This window comes from Argentina silus (assembly GCF_951799395.1).
Source record: "Argentina silus genome assembly, chromosome: 3".
Taxonomy (NCBI): Eukaryota; Metazoa; Chordata; class Actinopteri; order Argentiniformes; family Argentinidae; genus Argentina; species Argentina silus.
Window position 1 is genome coordinate 20,270,919 of NC_139657.1, and position 20,474 is coordinate 20,291,392.

At 43.1% G+C, this 20,474-nt stretch overlaps 2 protein-coding genes across 3 annotated transcripts; one reads left to right on the forward strand and one right to left on the reverse strand.

The window, feature by feature from the left end:
* Nucleotides 1-6,969: 6,969 nt before the first annotated feature.
* asb13b (ankyrin repeat and SOCS box containing 13b) lies at nucleotides 6,970-10,908 on the forward strand. 2 transcript variants are annotated; one of them, XM_083667413.1, is made up of 6 exons: nucleotides 6,970-7,070; nucleotides 8,907-9,106; nucleotides 9,290-9,440; nucleotides 9,586-9,720; nucleotides 9,871-10,062; nucleotides 10,209-10,908. In XM_083667413.1, exons 1-6 carry the CDS (start codon nucleotides 7,028-7,030, stop codon nucleotides 10,364-10,366), a joined length of 879 nt encoding a protein of 292 aa, XP_083523539.1. In that variant the 5' UTR covers nucleotides 6,970-7,027; the 3' UTR covers nucleotides 10,367-10,908. The 2 variants fall into 2 exon arrangements, with proteins under 2 accessions (XP_083523539.1, XP_083523538.1); XM_083667412.1 differs by having other exon boundaries at nucleotides 9,586-10,062.
* Nucleotides 10,909-14,250: 3,342 nt separating this feature from the next.
* LOC310801947 (neuroepithelial cell-transforming gene 1 protein-like) lies at nucleotides 14,251-20,239 on the reverse strand. The gene is made up of 12 exons (XM_083666162.1): nucleotides 19,475-20,239; nucleotides 18,550-18,616; nucleotides 18,188-18,247; nucleotides 17,590-17,697; nucleotides 17,301-17,468; nucleotides 17,071-17,133; nucleotides 16,863-16,959; nucleotides 16,697-16,773; nucleotides 16,328-16,585; nucleotides 16,006-16,176; nucleotides 15,693-15,879; nucleotides 14,251-15,519 (listed from the first exon to the last, which is right to left on the reverse strand). The coding sequence occupies exons 1-12, from the start codon at nucleotides 19,609-19,611 to the stop codon at nucleotides 15,161-15,163; spliced, it is 1,752 nt and encodes a 583-aa protein (XP_083522288.1). The 5' UTR covers nucleotides 19,612-20,239; the 3' UTR covers nucleotides 14,251-15,160.
* Nucleotides 20,240-20,474: the final 235 nt, after the last annotated feature.

Here is a 20,474-nt window from a genome sequence, read left to right on the forward strand (position 1 = left end):
GATGCTTTTTAGTAAATAAAAAGCTTTGAGTTACAAGCTTTATACTTCGTTAATCGTTATGGTGTTACAGTAGTCAGACACATGTAGACAATATCTCTAAGATACAACTGGTCTCCTACCTTGAACAAGTAAAATGTAGCAAGCCAGCAGCAACTAAACTAATCATAGCAAACTAGCTAGCTAAGCATTTAGCAACCTCTTAGCAACTCATGTTGAATTAAGAAATAGAGCTAGCTAGTTAGGTGTTAAATATACAAGTAAGTCAGCTAACATTTTATTTAAATTTTAAGTTGAATATTAGCATATTTGAGGCCTAGCTATTTCTATTTTATAATTCAAGGAGGTAGTCCTCTGCTCGGCTTAGCTACATTTAGCTTAGCATTTTACGTTTCTGTCAGTCCATCCCAATTTGTAAGTTTATATAGCTTAGTCAACTAAATGTTTTGATAAAGTCAGTGGGAACAGACTTACTGCTATATTTGACACATAGCTAGCTAGTTAGCGCTATTCTATGACTCAACATTAATAAGAGATAGCTACCTGATAGCCAGCTAGTTATTTAGCTTAGCATTTTACATTGCTGCCCACAGGGCATAACTGTCCATACCCATTTTTATTGTTCATATACCTCGTTCAACTTAACATTTCAATAAAGCAAATGTTAGCTGATTTATTTGTATATTTGACACCTAGCTAGTTATATTTCTTAATTCAATATGAGTAGCTAAGATGTTGCTAAATGTTTAGCTAGCTAGCTTGCTATGATTAGCTCAGCATTTCACTGCTAGCTTGCTACATTTGAATTTGTTTCAAGTCAAGAGAGCACCTGTATCTTAGAGATATTGTCATGTGTCTGACTACTGTAAAATCAGATGTGTTCTGCCCTAAACCAATCAGATTATTTCTGCCCTTAGAACAAAGTTGACTACACTTTGTCAACCTGCACAGGTCAAAAATATGTTGAGGGTGCAACAGAATGCTCCATAAGTTTGTATATAGTCTGCTCAACATGGATGAAAACCATTGATCACATAAATAACTGTTTTTCTGACCTGCATTGAGTTGGTGTACTTGCCGACGCACACACATTTGCTGTGTTGTTTGTGGCTTTCAAGTGAGTCTGCAGTCGTGAAAGCAGTGGGAAGCTTGTTCCACTACCGGGGCGCCAAGACAGTGAAAAGCCGTGACCTAACAGCACGACCGCTGCATTCTCGTAGAGGCGGTGGTGCCAGGTGGCCAGCCGAGGTGGAAGAACGGAGTGATCGGGCAGGGGTTTGGGGGCTGACCATTGCTTGCAAGTAGGGAGGGGCTGTTCCCTTTACCGCCCAGTAGGCAAGCACCAGGGTCTTGAATCTGATGCAAGCTGCTACCGGGAGCCAGTGAAGGGTGCGGAGAAGGGGGGTGACATGGGAGAATTTGGGGAGATTGAACACCAGACGGGCGGCAGCATTCTAGATGAGCTGCAGAGGTCTTATGGCGGAGGCGGGGAGCCTGGCCAAAAGTGCGCTGCAGTAGTGAAGGCGGGAGATCACAAGTGCCTGGACCAAGAGTTGTGCTGCTTCTCTGGTGAGGAATGGACGTATCCTTCAGATGTTGTAGAGGAAGAATCTACAGGAGTGCGCTGTCGCTGTGATGTTTGCCACACAGGACAAGTGGTTGTCAAGGATCACCCCAAGATTCTTGGCTGTCTGGGAGGAGGTCACAGTAGAGTTCTCGACTGTGATGGAGAAGTCTTGGAGAGGGCAGGCTTTCCCAGGGAAGAAGAACAGCTTAATCTTGTTAAGGTTGAGCTTGAGGCGATGGGCTGACATCCAAGAAGAAATGTCTGCTAGACACGCAGAGACACATGTCACCACCTGTGTGTCAGATGGGGGGAAAGAGAGAAAGAGTTGAGTGTCATCAGTGTAGCAGTGGTAGGAGAAACCATGTGAGGAAATTACAGAGGCAAGATATTTGGTATAAAGGAAGAACAGTAAGGGCCCTAGGACGTGAAGAGGCCAGAAACCCTGTCCACGACACCTGGTAAGAGCCATCGGCCAGGTAGGATGCAAACAAGGAGTGTGCAGAGCCTGACATGTCCAGCTCTGAGAGGGTGGAGAGAAGGATCTGGTGGTTTACTGTGTCGAATGCAGCGGACAGGTCCAGAAGAATGAGAATCGAGGAGAGGGAGGAAGCTCGAGCAGAGTGGAGGATCTCCTAACATCAAGGAGAGCAGTCTCAGTAGAGTGCCCAGCCTTAAATCCGGATTGGTGAGGGTCAAAGAGGTTGTTCTGAAGGAGATAGTGAGACAGTTGGTTAGACACAGCACGTTCAAGGGTTTTACATAAGGAGTCTGTAGTTATGGACAGGTACCGGTCTGTAGTTATGGACAGCAGACGGGTCAAGAGTTGCCTTCCTGAGAAGAGGCTTGAAGCCTCTTGTCTTAAAGACAGCTGAGACAGATTCTGTGGAGAGAGAGGAATTGATTACGGTGGTAAGGAACGGAAGGAGGTCTTTGGAGATGGATTGGAGAAAGGGTGAGGGGATAGGACTGAGAGGGCAGGTGGTTGCCTGCTTGGATGTAACAAGTTTTAGTATATCATCAGGGGAGAGGGGGGAAAGAGCTGATAAACCAGAGACCCAGGGTAGAGCAGTGGGTTTGGGAGGAGTGGTAGTAGTGTTGGCGAGAGGTTGAGTGAAGGAGCTGCTAATGTCATCAACCTTCTTTTCAAAGTAGGTGACAAGTCATCTGCAGACAGGGGGGGGTGGGTTGAGGAGTGAGGAAAATGTGGAGAACTTGGGTCAGAGGCTGTGGATTACATTTTAGAATGGTAGTAAGAAGCTTTAGCAGCTAAAAACTAATATGTGCGTTCCATGTTCGGTCTAAAGCAACTTGATGAAAAACTCAGGGAAACCCTGAAGAAGACGATAAGGCAGTGCCTACCCACATCCTCATAGACCTACACCTGTAGATAAACTTGAGTTACAAAATGCACTATGAAGATTTAATAAACTGACAGTAATTGCTCCTCTGTGTCACATCAGAGGCCAGTCCGGCTTTGAGTATCATTATCTGGAAAAAAATAAGACTGAAAGTAGGGCATCCGCACATGGGTTCTAAATATTACCTGTAAAGAAAAACATGTTATCTGTTCGTTTATGGCACTTTCATCCATTTGAGTGATTGACTGGGAACCCTCCCACAATTTAGGGGACATAACGTGGACACGCAGTGTATCTTGGATTAATCAGGGAATCAAGGGTAATTAATCTAATCAAGTTCCATCAGACTCCAATGAATAAAAGATGATAGATTGGCCTTCTACTTGCCTAATATAATGAGCCTTTGAATATCGATTTAGTCGGGAATCTCTTAAACTAGTTATTTAAGTAAGAGACATTTTCTGTCATGCTATATGTATGTCGGAAATATCTCGAGCGACCAAGACCGCGAGAGAGAAAAAAAAAGGAAGAAAAGGCGGAATGCGGAACTATTGTTTTGTGGAACCGGAAGCTATTTTTATTTCCGCCTCCCTTAATTAAAAAGAAACAGAGACATTACACCCCAGTCACGTCAGGAAGCCACTCGAATTCTTCAAAAGAAAACTTGAAGAATACCGTAAGCAGGAAAATAGCATTTCTAAAAGCTACATCGGTGAACAGCAAGGCCCAGATGGCATCATACCAGGTAGCATACAGAATTGCCAAGTGTAAGAAACCACACACAATCGCTGAGGAGCTCATACTCCCTGCTGCTCTTGATATGGTGTCCACTATGATTGATGAGACGAGCGCCGCAAAATTGAAGGCAATCCCTCTGTCCAATGACAGTTGCAAGACGTATATGCGACATTTCAGAGGAACTCGAAGAACAACTCGCAGAGAAGCTAAAAGACACACGTTTCGCATTACAAGTCGACGAGGCTACTGACGGTAATAAAGACTGTTTGTTTATTTCCTATGTTCGCTATGTGAACTCTGAGTCACTGAGTGAAGATCTACTGTTTTGCAAGTATGTCAAAAGCAGAGCCACAGCCGATGAGGTCTTTGGGATTCTTGACAGTTACCAGACAGAACACGGACTGAAATGGGAGAACTGTGTGGGCTTTTGCTCGGATGGCGCACAGACCATGTCAGGGAAAAGAAGGGGACTGCGCGCACTCATTGAGAGAGTCGTGCCCAACGCGAAATGGACACACTGTCATTCATCGAGAAGCGCTAGCTTCAAAGCAGCTTAGACCCGAGCTAAACGAGGTTTTGACCGAAGTTATTAGCGTGGTCAATTTCATCAAAACCCGACCCCTAAAAGCGCGCATGTTCTCTGCACTTTGCGAGGAGATGGGAGCTGGACACTCCGCTGTACTGTTTCACAGTGAGGCCAGGTGGCTCTCTAGGGGTAAAGTTCTGTCGCGAGTCTTTGAACTCAGAGAGGAGATTCGGGTGTTTTTGGAGGGGGAGAACATGTAGGAGTCTGCAAGCAAGTTCAGTGACGAACAGTTTCTGATGAAACTGGCCTACCTCAGTGATATGTTTGGAAAGCTGAATGAATTAAATCTGCAGCTTCAAGGAAGAGACAAACACCAACCTCATCTTGCAGACAAGATAACTGCATTCACTCGAAAGCTGGAGATGTGGGGCAGGCGCCTTGAACAAGGAAATACTGATGCCTTTGAAAATCTCACTGAATTGGCTGAACAGTGCTGAAGCTCCAACAGTCATCCCCTGCCTCTAGCAGCACATCGCTTCCCTGGGAGAGTTATTCAAGAAATACTTCCCAAACAACGGTGCTCAGTATGACTGGGTGATGGATCCATTCAATGCAGAAGGTTTGTATTTTATTTTGACTGACTAATTATGACTTGTGCTGTACATAATAATACATTTTATTTATGCTGTATGTATGATAAATAAATAAATAGCCTATACTTACCAACTGTAATGAATTGTTGTAACATTGAATTTTGTTGTGTTTAATGTGCAGTTACACAAACATTACTGCAGCACCTGCCGATTTCAGCTCTGCTGAAGAGGACCAGTTCATTGAGCTGACATCGGACTCCACCCTGAGGCTGAGGTTTACTTCTAAAACGACAAGTGAATTCTGGCTTGGTGTGGAGAAGGAGCATCCACTCGTAGGGCAGAGGGCAGTGGGCATCCTTCTTCCTTTCGCCACCTCCTATCTTTGTGAGATTGGTTTTTCAGCTGTAGCCTCACTAAAAACAAGCACAGATCGAAGCTCAACATTGAGCATGACCTGAGCGTGGCGGTATCAAGCCTGCAACCTGTTAGAAATTATTTTTATAAAAACAGTTTATTATTGCTATAAGAAAAATACATTACTGCAGTGTGCTAAATTTACTAATGTGATGGCCTGTTGATAAATGAGAGATGAATCAAGCATTAGTCCCGTGGTACGTTGGATTAATACATGGAGAGGTTAAGCCAGGTCATCAAGAAGGATGTTGCAACACACGCTTACACAAAAAGCTGTTGTGGAAAAGTACCAGACTAGGGAGGACAAACCAGAGTAGGTATCTTATCTCTAACAGGGTGCTGACTCCGCAGATGGGACGAATGGTGTGACCAGCCCGTGAACCAACAAGGGATGAGCCAAGTCTAAACCACGGTTCCTCCCCAACCAAATAGCCAATCACAATCACTTTGTTTACTGTAAATGCTTTGTTTGACTGTTTGAATGCATCCATTTTTGGAAGGTTGGTTACAGATTAACAGCTTGCTGACTGTGATTTCCTTCGCCAAAAGTGGTCCTTGTACAAGCCTAGAATTTTGACATATAAATAAATAGCTAAAAGTAAGAAGTAGTTTGTCTTCTCCTTCAAATAAACGAACACGTTTTCACAAACCCCGCTTGGAAAAAATGTGCCGTGTAAAGCAAGCCCACTGCAGCCACTAGGCCGCTGTGAAAGACTCAGACATTTGACATTTTTGCCAAATACCTGCATTTTTTTATTCTCATTTTTTCTCAAGATTGCAAAGTGATTGCACACATTTTTAAAAAATGTTTTTATGTTTGACAAAGCACTGTCTGAGTAGCAGTCTGTTGAATTGTATTGTATTTTATTGTTCTAGCTAGCAAAGACTGTTTCATTATTTCCCTCTATTTTTGAAACACAGACTTACAGAGCATTGTTATTGACAGATGTCAACCCAATACGTGCATAATAACATCAAACATTTAACCCTGAACATATACAACTTGAGAGAAGGGATAGAGTAAATGCCTTGTCAAGGACATAACTCTTCACTCATGGGAAAGCTTAAAACTTGCCAGGAAGCTCACTACTTCAGCTCAACTCCCGTAATAGGGTCAGTGGCTAGGAATATAACAAATATAATAACACATAATTTGCGCAGGCATAAAAGCTGTCAATGCCTAGTGTTGATTCTAGGCTTTGCACTTGCCTTTGGAGTAGCGATTGGTGTCTGTCAACATGGGGAGCAAAGAAGTGTCAATGAAATTCAAGCAAGTCATTATTAGGCGATTGTGTCATTTACTTTCGTCCTATGTTACTTTTGTCACGGCTCTCCCCTACACCCACGGTCAGGGCCAAACCAGGGAAAAATGTACAAGAAGTGGAGCATCCCTTTAAGTCTTTGTACTGTAGCTGGTTGTCAGGTGATGTAGAAGAATACATTGGCCTATAATAACAAGCGTTTTTTAAAGTGCATCCAAAACCGACTTTTCTAAACAGTTACTGAACAACTTAACTAAGGTCAAATCACACAAAGAATCTGAAGTCTTTGATATCAGAAAAGGGTCATAGAGATAATGGCAGGGGGGTCAAAGGTGATGTTGGGGTAGTGTGCATTGACCTAAAAGTATAACAGTTATTGTTATAAACAGTAACTAAAATCCAGCGATTAGTTGGACTGGAACGCGTCCATTGACTGCGCAGATCCTAAACCACTCCAACGATTAAAAAAAACTACTTATCCCACAATTCTTAGATGGTCGTTTCGTGTGGCTACCCTGTAATCTTTGCGTCTTAGAATTCATCATCTTATCGAGAGGACAACATATTATTAAATGGAGACTACTCGAGCTAGACCGTCGCTATTTGGAGACATAGGTGAGTTTATTTAAGTCTGTCACTATTATCATACCCGACAGGTTAGGTTGAGGTTAAGAGTACGTTAGCTAGCTGTGTCCATGACGTAGTTAAACATAGCAAGTAATAATGTGACCCACTATTGAAATGAGCTAGCTATGATTGTGGAGATGTGTACTGTTATCGACAAGTATTTCTCACGCTTTTCTCGTCCTTTTATTTACCTAGCTTTAATTCCTTCGGTGTGAGAACATATTTAGCGAGATAAACGGTTCTACGGTTTTCTGGATACCTAGCTAACCTAATTTGAGGCTGAGCTGAGCAGGAAAAGTTAGCTTGTTATCTTGCCTTAATTACCGAAAGCGTGTGTTACTATCATTTGAAGTGTCTAGGGCCACTGGGTGACTGTTATTACGTAGCACTCATGCAACCTCTTTCCCATTAATTCTAATTGATCGACCTAGTCATCTCATCGTGTCAAGAGTTAGATGGAGCAATACTGATCGATAATGTCAATACCATCACATACACACGATATTAGTATACTACTATTAGTCAACGTCAGACAGAGGGCGAGCTTGTGTGGGCGTGTGTCTGTGTCTGTCGGGGATGAGAAGATTTCAACTAACCCAGAATTAGGTCAGTGTTTAGCTTTTGTTTTGTATCCCTCGACGACAGACTCTCCACGTTAGAATCTGTCAAACATAGCGCGGGCTTGTTTGACTTCAAAATTTAAGAACAGGCGGGGGGCAGTGTATCTGCCAAGACTCCTCAGCTGTGTTTCTGTGAACAACAGTGGAACTCCGCCCACTTAACTCGGGTGTATGTAAATGACGCGCAGAAGTTAAACTTGTTTAAGCATTTAAAAAATACTAAATATGGATAAAGGAACCACAAAAATCATATGTAACTATATCTGGAAATAAACATTTAATCCTCTCAATGTATTATTTGTGTTTTTAATGGTTTGTAATTCTTCTGATATCTAATTACCGTGATGAAAGACTTTTCATTGCATAGGGGACATATAATGGACTATACACAAATCATTTTCCAAGGCTAGACATGATTTTTACTACCACTGTACTCAGAAAACAAACTAGAATACGAATCAAGTGAGTTTCAACCATGAGGGGTGTCATACAGGGTGTTATTGGCCCTTTACTGTGTCCCAACAGTTAAAAGTGCCTCGTCTAGGGGTGTATTCTTAATGCTTTACAGTGTGTTTTTGTATGTTTTTGTAAATTAATTACTGAGTATAACTAAAATAATTCAGTGGATGATCAAACTGTCACAACAGGTTAGATTGAAGAGCAAACCAATGATAACAATATGCAGTGCACTGAACATGTGATATTCTAATTTGGCATAGTACAAGTAACACAATAAGAAAATGTTGCTCCGTTTATCAATGGAGATAATTTCAGGTAATTGTTGATATGAATTTTGCCTAATCAGCATTAAGAGCATCCGTTTGCCATTGTTATGAAAACTGTGCTAAATAGGAATTCTGTAAATATAAAAATATATATATATATATATATATATATATATATATATATATATATATATATATATATATATATATATATATCAGCAGATGTATCAGTTATCTATGAATTCTGCCCCCCATAAATCGGCATTGGTACCGAAATTCCAGTATCTTTTGGGCTCTACTTTTAAGTGTTTTTCATGGTGGTTAAGGTTGGGACAGGAAAGCCACCTTTTTGTAAAATGACCTCCTTGGGAAATTGACCAGTTGTGAATGGCAGAGAGCATAATAATTTCATTAGGCCCCTGGGCCACATTATTAAGCCTATGTGTAGGAATTCTTTCTCACACCGCCCCTGCCTGCAGCTCATGGTCTGGGGTTCTGGACAGACCGTTCAGAGGTACATGAGGCGGCGGCTCAGGGAAGGGCGCTTCAGCTGCAGCAGCTCATCCAGGGTGGGGCAGCGGTCAACATCGTAGCTGTGGACTCCATAACCCCCCTCCATGAGGCCTGCATTCAGGGCCAGACCCAGTGCGTCAGACTGCTCCTGGATGCTGGTGCACAGGTGTGATAGCTACAGAACGCCTGTGTGCTGCTTTCATTATTTCTGTGTGAGAGCTTGAGGATGTTTGAATCGGATTTAATAAACAATTCTGTTTTTGAGGTTGAATTTATCATGCAGAGCTATCTAGCATTTCAACTGTTGTGCAACTGCATTGTTCATGTTCCTGCTGTGTGTGTCACACAGGTGGATGCGCGTAACATTGATGGTAGTACTCCACTCTGTGATGCTTGTGCAGCTGGGAGCGTTGAGTGTGTGAAACTGCTTATAGAACACGGGGCCACAGTCAACCCTCCACTGTTCACCTTCTCGCCCCTCCATGAGGCCTGCATGGGAGGTATATGTTATTACCCATTGTCGTGTTTTGATTAGAACCTCATCATGTAGGGGGGCCAGCAGTCTTGAGTACCTCAAACACATAAAGACACGCATGCAATCGGGATAATTCACTGTGACTGACTGTGTTTGTGTGTGATGAATAGGTAATTCAGATTGCGTTCAGGTCATGATTGATGAGGGGGCTCTCATTGAGGCCCATGACTGTCACTTCGGGACGCCGCTCCATGTAGCATGTGCCAGGCAACACTTAGACTGCGTCAAGGTGCTCCTCAATAAAGGTGGGCCCCTTGCTCTTTCAGAAACCATTGCGTTGACTTTACCTAAGTACTATAAAAACAATTTACATCTTGATGCAGGTATAAATTCTCCGATTATGTCGTGTTCAACTACTGATCTTCTCATCCGCTCAAACTTTTCAACCTCTCAAGGTGCAAATGTGAACGCTGCCAAGCTACATGAGACAGCACTCCATCACGCAGCTAAAGTGAAAAATGTTGACCTGATTGATCTGCTGGTGGAGTTTGGAGGGAACGTGTATGCCAAGGATAACCTCGGAAAAAAGCCTATCCACTACACCAGTCAAGGGTCCCCCTCACATCTCTGCCTAGAGTTCTATGAAAGTGAGTTTATTCATGCAACATATCCTTTCATGGGTAGAAAAGATGGGATTAGCCCATCTATAGAAAAATACAGTTATGTGCAGTTGTGTACATACACAGAATATTTTCGATATCCAGCTCATCAGTCAGTTTTCTTTCTTTCTCAGGTACACCCCTCAGTCTACAACAAATAAGCAGGGTGGCTCTGAGAATGGCGCTAGGCAAAAGATCACTGGAGGTTGTGTCCAAACTGGAGTTGCCCAATCGCATCATCAGCTACCTCTCCTACATGCCACCTCCAGCGCTGGAGCTTCCCTACTTCTAACAAGCCCTCCACTTCATATTTGAGGCTCACTTGGAGATAATGCTTTTACATTCACAGGAGGAACCAGAGGAAGCCAGATTACAAGTGGAGGGGATTTTCTAAACCATCAAATCCTAACTGTTTCTTACCGGTAATTAGCTACAGTATGGCTTGGACTTGATTTTGGAATAACTGGCTTTTTTCAGCAGATCTCTATTGTCATGTAAGAACTGCTTTCAGTTTTGCAACCAAGTGTGACGACCAGTAAGTCAAATAATAGAATGTGGCAAATTGGCAGCAAAACATCAGATACGGTGTGACATCGTCAGCATGGACTTGTTTTTGGTAGATAGACTTTCAGAATATGGCTGTAGACTGTTCATCAAGTAGTAGAAAATGTGTAGAGAAAGTTGTATGTCCAATGATTCAGCCATATGAATCGCTTCAGTCAGACTGAAATATTCTGAATTCTGTTTCAAGTAAGCTTGTAGAAGTGTACTGTAATTATTTGTAAATATTGAAAGACTTTATTTTGAATAATGTGTATATAAAATATGTAAATATAACATACCTAGTCAGTTTGTTGAATTAAATTCCATCTCTGTATGTATATAAAGTAATCAAAAACAGGACTATCACTAAATGGTGTCAGGGTGGTTTCTTCACTGATTGACTACTATGTTATGGAAAAAGAATTGAAAGATAAGAGGAAAAAAAACATACCCGGGCACCAAAAAGCATTGCCCTATTACTCTTATTTTTTTTAAACGATCAAACTGGATGCCAAGTTTGAAAGGAAAGCAGAACAGCTTATGGTGGCATGGGTGTGGTGAAGAGAAGTGGGTCTCTGCAGTGGGTCACTCAACATGATGCAGAAGTAATTTAGGAGACTGCTCAGCAGCATAATACAGTGCCATGTGCAAGTATTTGGACAGTGAAGCATTTTATTATTTTTGGCTTTATACTGGATTTGAAATCAAACACTTGATATGAGGAAAGTACAGGTTGTCAGCTTTTATTTAAGGGTATTTGTATAAATATTGGTTTCACCATTTAGAAACAACAACACTTTATACATAGTCCCCCTATTTTACAGCATCAAAAGTATTTGGACAGACTAATTTTATGTCTAAATTAAGCATACATGTTTAGTATTTGGTCGCATATCCTTTAAATGCAATAACTGCCTGAAGTCTGCGACCCATTGACCCCCACCAGATGCTGGGTATGTACTTGAGTAGATGTTTCTGTACACTTCAGTATTCATTCTGCTGCTGCCATTAGCAGTTACATCCTCAATGAAGAAGTCGCCGGTTCAAGTGGCAGCCATACATGCTCAAGCCATAACACCCCCTCCACCATGTTTCACAGATGAGGTGGTATGCTGTGGATCTTGGGCAGTTCCTTTTTTTCCTTTGCACTTCCCTATTGCCATCACTCTGGTACATGTTAATCGTCATCTCATCTGTCCACAATACCTTTTTCCAGAACTCTGCAGTATCTTTTAGGTACCTTTTAGTAAACAATAACTAGCCTTCCTATTTTTGAGGCTAACTAGTGGTTTGCCCCTTGCAGTGCAGCCTCTGTAGTTCTGCTTGTGAAGTCTTCTGCAGATGGTAGTCTCTGACATATCCATGCCTCCTGGAGAGTGTTCCTGAACTTGGGAAGTTGTTGTTTTTTTTACTTAATTATGGTGAGCTTTGTTCAGTCATTCACAGGAGAGGTCTCCCTTGGCCTCCCAGGCTGTTAGTGATTGCTGAGCTCACCAGTGCTTTCTTTCGGTGAGGGGAGTGATAATTGAACGCTCTTTCCCGTTCGAAACTAAACCCGCAGAGCGCGGATAGGCTCGTGGAACTGTTGGAAGGTGAATTTAGAGGTCCTGCGCAGCGGATGACCACTGAAGGCGGAATCCACCACTCGACTGACGGAGTAGAGAAGGATGGAGGACCACACCTGGACCCCAGCCAAGGATGGAGGGACACCAAAAGCCAGCTCCCTGAGACGACGGCCCTTCCTGAGCACGGACAGCAGGAAGTGCTACGAGTGTGGTGAACCAGGACACATGGTGTGAATGCCTGGAACTGTCCGAGCCGCAATGTCCCGATGCCTTCGGCTTCGACCAGTGAGGTAGCTACCGGGCATCCCTGCAGGTTGCTGGTTGCATGCATGGCGGAGGAGATAGGTCCTTCCCCTGTCACCCCGGTAAGAGCCAATGGGAAAGACACCACAGCATTCTTGGACTCCGGGAGTATGGTGATCCTGGTCCGACCTGACTTTGTCCAGTCCCCGAACCCAATTGGAAGATCCCACCCTGGCCAGTGCTCTCTGGCAAGTGACCATGGTGGACGGGAAGCCCATGGAGGGGGTAAGACAGATCACATACCCCCACTTTGCCATAAAGGATAAATTGTTGTATCAGGTCGTGAAGAAGAATGACTAGTATGTGGAGTTGTTGTTGGTGCCCTGTCCCTTTGTACTCTCTGTCCTGCAGTTGGCGCACTCCCACCTTCTTGGGGCTCACCTAGGGGTGGAAAAGACCTTAGACCGGATCAAGGCCAGATTCAACCGGACCCTGAAGCAGATGCTAAAGAAGGTGATGGAGGCGGACGGAAGGAACTGGGACCAGCTACTCCCCTACCTGATGTTCTTGATCCAAGAAGTGCCCCAATCATTGACAGGGTTCTCCCCCTTTGAACTCTATTACTGGAGACCACCCCGAGGACTGCTGGACGTGGCTAAAGAAGCTTGGGAACAGCAACCATCCCATAGAACCATGGTGGAACACGTGGGAGACATGAGGGACCAGATGGCAACTCTGTGGGCCCTGGTACAGGAACACATGCGGGAGGCCCAGGATGCCCAAGTGCGGGTCTCCAACAGAGGGGCGCAACGGCAAGACTTCCAGCCCGGAGATAAAGTGTTGGTGCTGGTCCCCACAATGGAATGTAAGTTTCTGGCCTGATGGAACGGGCCATATGAAGTGCTTGAGAAGGTGGGTAAAGTGAATTATAGGGTCCGACAGCCGGGACGTAGGCACCCGACCCAGATTTATCACATGATTATTAAATGATGTATTAAAGAAATGGAATGCCTGTGATGTACTCTGCTCTATTCCTCCAAAGAAGGCTACCACCGAGACCAGGCCTGCGGAGGTACCACTGGGGGAACAGCTGAGCCCAGCCCAGAAGCAGGAGTTGACGGAGTTGGTCGACCGAACCAGGAAGCAGGTACGCACATTTGTTGGGTTAACCAGTTATTATCGGAGGTTTATTCCCCACTTTGCCTCCCTAGCCAACCCCCTGACGGATCTGACAAGGAGCCATCTGTCTGCCCAGTTGACGTGGACCGAGGAGACGGAGAAAGCCTTCCAGGACCTAAAGGGAGCACTGTGTTCTGGACCCGTGCCGGTGCCCACACCCTTGAGCCTGCTACAAACACTACAGTGGATGAAACTGCGTGGAACACGCTTCTGAAATAGAGACAGAGGCTGTGTTCCAAAGTGCATTCTTGCGTTTTATCTCGAGTGTATAACAAGTACGGCTATACTTTAGGCAGAACGCATTTTGGAACACAGCCGGAGCGTCCGTTAACGTGCTTGACAGCGCGTTAATGGTGAAACCAATATGTATACAGATACTCTCAAAAGCTGACAGCTGTACTTTAACCTCATTAATTGACTTCAAATCCAAACTTTTGGAGTATGGAAGAAAAACGTCACTGTCCAAATACTTATACAGGGCACTATGTGTAAGCTGGCAATCAATTGTATTACGTGTATTGTATTCATGCAATGTTATTGTTGCAAATGCCCATGTATTTCAGTAATGTATTTTAATGCAATGTGGGATCAGTATACACACATTGGAAATAAAAACGATTTGTACTTAAGATCCAAAGCACTGTTCTTTATTGATTTTCATTGTCTAATCTTTTCACATCACATACAGCTTTGTGTTTCCTTCCCCACCAAGCTCTTCAGTGATTTTTCTCCCCTCTTTACACACAGCATAACTTGTTAAATCTTTGTCTGTTTTTACCGGTCCTCTGTTAATTAATCCCACATGCTATCCTCAAGAGACCCTACTCAGCACCTTACTCCTGTCACTGTCTCCATCACTGTCACTCAACCCAAACCGTCTCACAACTTTCTTGTTCCCTTTATCGCCTCCATCTCCACAAACACCCTACAGCTGACATTTACATGTGGGGTGTATTTAGTGTGGTGCAATGTTCACAACATTGCGGATAGAGATGTAATTTCTAAAGGGGAGATGATTCCCTTGTCTACACTCATACCTGTTAATGTATATGTAAAAGATCAACAGAAGGTGCTGCATGAAAAGAGGCAGATGACTGAAGCCTGCATGGCCCCTTACTAATCTAGAATAAAACCACCCCCTGAAGGATGAATTAGGAATTATACAGTTAGGCTAATTCCAGTTGCAGTAATCAACATATTGTAAGAGCTAAAACAGTGCTATTTATATAAAACAAAGTTAGTCATTTTAACATGTAAAAATAAAACATTCACATGACTGCTGTAAACACGCATTTCAGTCACATTGGCACATGTCTTTCCCTTGTAAAAATTCTTTTACATTGATAGCAGGTTGAAGTAAGCAGACTGGACGGAAGTGATTGGATGAACTTTACATAGTTGCTACACGGCTACTACTACCACATTCTGCTAAACATTATGCAAAAGCACTTCAAGTCACAGGTGTATACATGAATACAAATTGAAGAACCTGAATAACTTCATATACTACCATGGAAAAGATGATGTCCATTTGACTTGATGTTCAGCTATATCGCCTACACCTCAGTCTCCTTCTTCTTCCCAAGTGAACCTCTGGCCTTCTTGTCCAGTTTGGTTTTGTTGGAAGAGGAGTGTGACAAGTCTGTTTTTGAGCCTTGACGATCAAGGCTGGGATCAGAGACTTGAGGGCAGTTCTCGTCTGCCTCCTCAACATGGAAGCCGTTGAAGACTACGGAGGAGCGGCGCTTGGCTCTATTTGCGTCTCCCTGATCTCTGCGTGGAGCCTCCTGGTGTTGGGCAATAGCGCTGCGCAGGCTGTTGAGCCACTGTTGCTTGTGGAAGACGTTGTTGACCTGCAGAGTGTGGGACTGGCCGTGGGATGGGTCTAGAGAGCTCACGCGGAACACATTCTTAGCTGGGAACAGAATCAAAAAACTGAATTCATGAATGAATGAAATGGGTAAAATGGTCTCTCCTAAAACTCCAAACATACTGCATTTGAAAATTATAGTACATGCACCTTTAGTATTAACCCGTTTAACACAATTGTTTATTTTAATTTACTTTGAGCAGAGCAGACATCCTTACCTTTCTCCCCGTTGCTGAAGGCCCCCCTGAAGGAGCCGCCCATGCGGATGTCCCCATCCTGCAGGTCTTCCAGAGCCAGGTCTCTGACTGGGATTGGCTGCCGGTACACCTGGAAGCAGCTCCTCTCGTTCCGTGTAACTGGCCGCGTCAGGACCAACAGCTCAGAGTACAGGAACACATGCAGCTTCTGCCATACATAATAGTAAAAGTCATAATGCAAATTGGAACGATTTTAATGAAAGGAGTGGAGGACAATAGATAGTAATGTTTCAGGTTGTGTGTGCGCGATTGAAAGTTAGAAAAGGTTGCTTACAGAGCCACTCTTGTTCCGCAACTCTCCATGACATATAAGGCTCTTGCAGTTGTCGATGAGAGGATCTTTCTGCTTCTCATCCAGGTACTCCATCTTATCAATGTAGTACTGGCAATCCGACTCACCCTTCCTCACGTTGATGTCATTCAGGACTCCCTGAATTATGGTAATCTGGAATCACAGCATTTATGTTTTCACCATTCAAGACTTACAATGAGTGTATTACAGTGTATACATCTATTGGCATCTAGCATGTGAATTTCAGTAACAGTGTAACCCTACAAAGTGTTTCTTTGTGCATACAACATGTTTGTGTACATACTGCTCTCTCCAGGCTTGGTATGTCTGGGTGCTCTGGTGGGGTGTGTCTCAGGATCTCCTTCAGCAGCAGGGGGTATTTGACCAGGCGCGAACGCGGAATGTCCAGGAAGCTCCAGAGGTCCAGCTTCCTACTGAAGGGCGATTCCAGGCAGCGCTGCAGGAAATCTTGCACTCTGCGGTCCTGCTTCTTCTGGTCCAGCAGAGCCTTGGCTGCTAGCTGGTTACTGCAGTATTCCTTGTATGCGTTCAGCCCAGGCAACTAAGGATGAAGAGAGGCAAAGAAACAATAAAGATAGATCTGAAACACACATTCTACACACATTCAAAATGTTGGCTGTGCCAGAACTTTCACAATAGGTCAGACACCTACCCAGTCTATGACTATCTGTCCGATCTGGCCAACTGTCCCATTTGGGCCTGTGCCCTTTGCAAGCTTAGCCAACAAGTCTGTAGGAAAGACACAATTATTAGCCCTCTGAAACAAATTGCTTTGAGTTGGCAGTACTTGCGATAGTGAGAATATGTAAGAGGCCCACCTTCATGCAGTGGGATGTATGCATCCAGATCCCCAAATATGTGAGCCAACTCCTCCTCTGTCATGATTGACAGTTTTAGCATGGGATCATGATATGCCTGTAGACAAGTAAAGGTAATGGTCATTCAGATGTTTGAGTGCAAGACAGTCAACAAAACAACAAACAATAACATATTTATTTATCTTTCTCATTTGAGTATGGTACAGACCTTCCGTGCAAGTTGGAGGTCTTCAATGAGATCGTGTTCTCCTCTGGATAGCTCAAAAATGGCCTGGAGATAGAAAAAGCATGTCCATAAGAATAGAGGTTACAGAGTCATCTGAGAGAGAACAGTTAACTTACAATCCATGTGAAAGTCTATGATCGTCACATTCTGCACATCATGATAATATCTTCTACAGTTACATCTATGAGGGGTTGAATTTGAAACTGCATTACCTCCTGTCTCTTGATCTCCTTTGTGGAGAAGGTGCTCTTTTGGTGGACATCCAGGGTCTCAGACCACAGTGTGCTGTTCCTGCATTTGGGGGGCGTGGGGGCAGCTGCCTTACTGCATGCTTTCAGGGACATCCCTGGTGACTTGCCATCACTCCGCAATGTCATAGACTGGGGAAATTAGTAAAAATGTAAGACAAGTTTTCATCTTCTACTTGCACCCTTGACGTCAGATATTTACAGGTCTTTTGGGAGTCTGATATCATTACAGTTCAAGGGAAATGGTATTTACCTGGATAGTTTGACCAAAGCGGCGTACTGCCCCATTCTTTGAGGGGGAGATCAGGTTTGCCAGTGATGACACCCTGCCAAGCGGACGCACGCGCTTGTTACTGGGTTCCTGGAAATTAAGGAAATTACAAATGGCTTTCAGTCACATGATGGCATTGAGGAAAGTTGAATGGATGCCAAAGGATAAGTGAATTAACCCTCATCCATTACCTTCACTCTCACCAACTAACACATAATGATGCACATACTGTAGCTAGCCAGCCAGCCTGAGAACAGAAATTATCCTGTCCTAACAACAGAAGCACTCATGACTCATATGCTGCTACCTGACTCATGCAGACAGAGTACCTGGTTAGGTGAGAGCAAAAGGTTATTTTGAAACAACCTCAAAATTCAAATAGAATACTTTAGTTATCAGTACCACTAACCACTAAATTGCCCTACTTCCACTGGAAGGGGTAGCAAGACTTCTATTATTGATCCTTTAGGCAGCTTTGAGGAGAGCAATTCATGAGGCTGACTATTATCAGGGCAAGTGCTGCGACAAGTATTTTTATGATCAGAACTTGTGTAACATCTGTGTGAGCCTTAACTCTTACCTTGAGGTCAAAGCTGGACAGACTGACAATGTCATCCTCTTTCTCTTTGCGTTTTCTCTTCTGTTGAAAGGTAATGGCGCAGAATGAAGTGTGGTGCTTACTTTCACAATATTGGGTAAGAACATTAGGACAGGAACATTATAAAACTTAAAAACAATTATTGAATATAAATATCAATCTCTCTGGTACATTTCATGAAGTCCTCTAGTGGTTACATTAGTTACAAAGTTATGAAGTTGTAGGCAAACCTGAGGCAGTCATCATGCATTGTGACATGGTCATTACCGTATTTCATTTAAGCCTGAATGTTGTGCTTCAGTTTCATGTAATTGTTAGTTTATTAGTTTGGTATTGGTACGCACCAAACTGAAGTCCCATGGCGTTCCTGGAGTTAGAAACGTGAAGGAGCTTCCTCTTCGCAGTGGAGGTCTACAGGGTGTGAGAGAAAACAGGGAGAAAGGATAATTATTTCTATAGTCAATAATATCCATTCATTCCCAAAATGTCATAAAACAAGTTCATCTACATGGATTATGTCATGTAGTCAACAACATCGTACCAGGTAAACTGAGGCCTGACAGTATGACATTTGGGGGTTGATGTGCAACTTCAATATCATGAAAGAACGTGGAGATCGCCAAAAGCTTTAACATGGTTCCCCTCTGAGGTGACCCAGAAAAAAAGGTTACAGCAACAATGCTATCTTTTATCATGTAGCAATGCCAAGGTCAGCTCAGCATCACATTACATGCCTAGTTAACTATGGTTTGCTTTTTTATTGTAGGGCTATTATATATGGTGCTTAACCTTCATAGCCAAACTCATTAGGCCTAAATTCACCGAAAATGACCAGTAGTAGCTATATAGCTAGATATATTCTCTTTAATCAGCAAGGGAACAGCTAACATTAATCAAATGGTCATTTCACCCGACTCACCATTGAATAAATACATATCCCTATGAAGGTAAAGCATACGATCAAGTAACTTTCATACAAAACGCTAAACGTGGCAGGACGGTATGAGATCCAGGTTGACTTGTTAGCAATCGGGATCTGGTGCACTGCGCAGCAAACTGCTATGTAGAAGACTTGGAACGCAACATTGACAATCGTCTGACAAGAATATATTCATTCAACCATTAGTAATTTGCCATGTGACAATCTATGCAGTGTATAATCACGGTTATAGCTTAGTTTACAATGTTTTATTGAATAAGACTGGAAAAACGCTTAGCTAAATGCTTTTACTCGTATTCATAATCGTAATAATTCATAAGCGCGCTTACTTTTTGGAATTGTTGTTGCGCCTTGTTGCGTCGGGGGAGGTTTCCAAACTGATGATGGTGGATCTTCTATTCGTGGACTCTCTGCGGTTCTTCGGCTGGTTCTCCGCCGACGATCCGACCTCCTCCGTCTCCTCCATTTCAGAGGATGGGCGTAGAAAAAAACAACACTGTTGATGTAAACTAAAGCAATAAAATAAAATTGGGATCACGACGATGAAAGAAACGTATCTACTACACTCCAGGCACAGACAAATGACGACGGAAGTTTGAATATGGCGGAATCTTGAAAAGCGACCAATTACGAAAAGGCTCGAGGCAGTAGTTGCTAGGATACAACTGAATGTGGGAGGAGTTATGTTGACTTGGATTCAAAGATTATATGTACAGGCTCTGTTGGCAGTGAGATAAAGAGATAAAAACATAATTAACATATACTCATTTCATGAAATGCTGGTGACCATAACGCCGTCTCATGCTTTGATATCGATGCCAATATTGAACACAAAAGATCCTCGATCTGTGAGATTGGTCCAACTTCTACAGTACTTCTACAAACCTATGCGCGTGGGAAAATACGTAGTAACTCAGAGGTTATGGTAAGCATGCAGTAAAATGATTGTTTCCAAACAATCATAGGCTCCAATTAATGTTAATTATCTCACAAAGACGATGATGTGTTGAATGGGAGTGATGTAGGTCAGGAGACTGTCACATTCCTTGTGCATTGTTTTAGCGACTCATAGGCCTATTGGTTCCCAGATATTACTTAATGCAACTATGAATACTGGAATAACTGATGAGTGTCGGGCTTCATCTATTCCGCAAACAAGAAAACATGATCTCATACATTTGGATCAATGGTGACATGATAAAACATATTGCATTTCAGTCAGTGCCACCAGAGTATTCAAAATACCCCCTCAGCCCTATTAGATCATATGTTTAATGACAAAGCAGGATCCAATCATATGAGTCAAAGTCAAATGTCCATAAAATCACT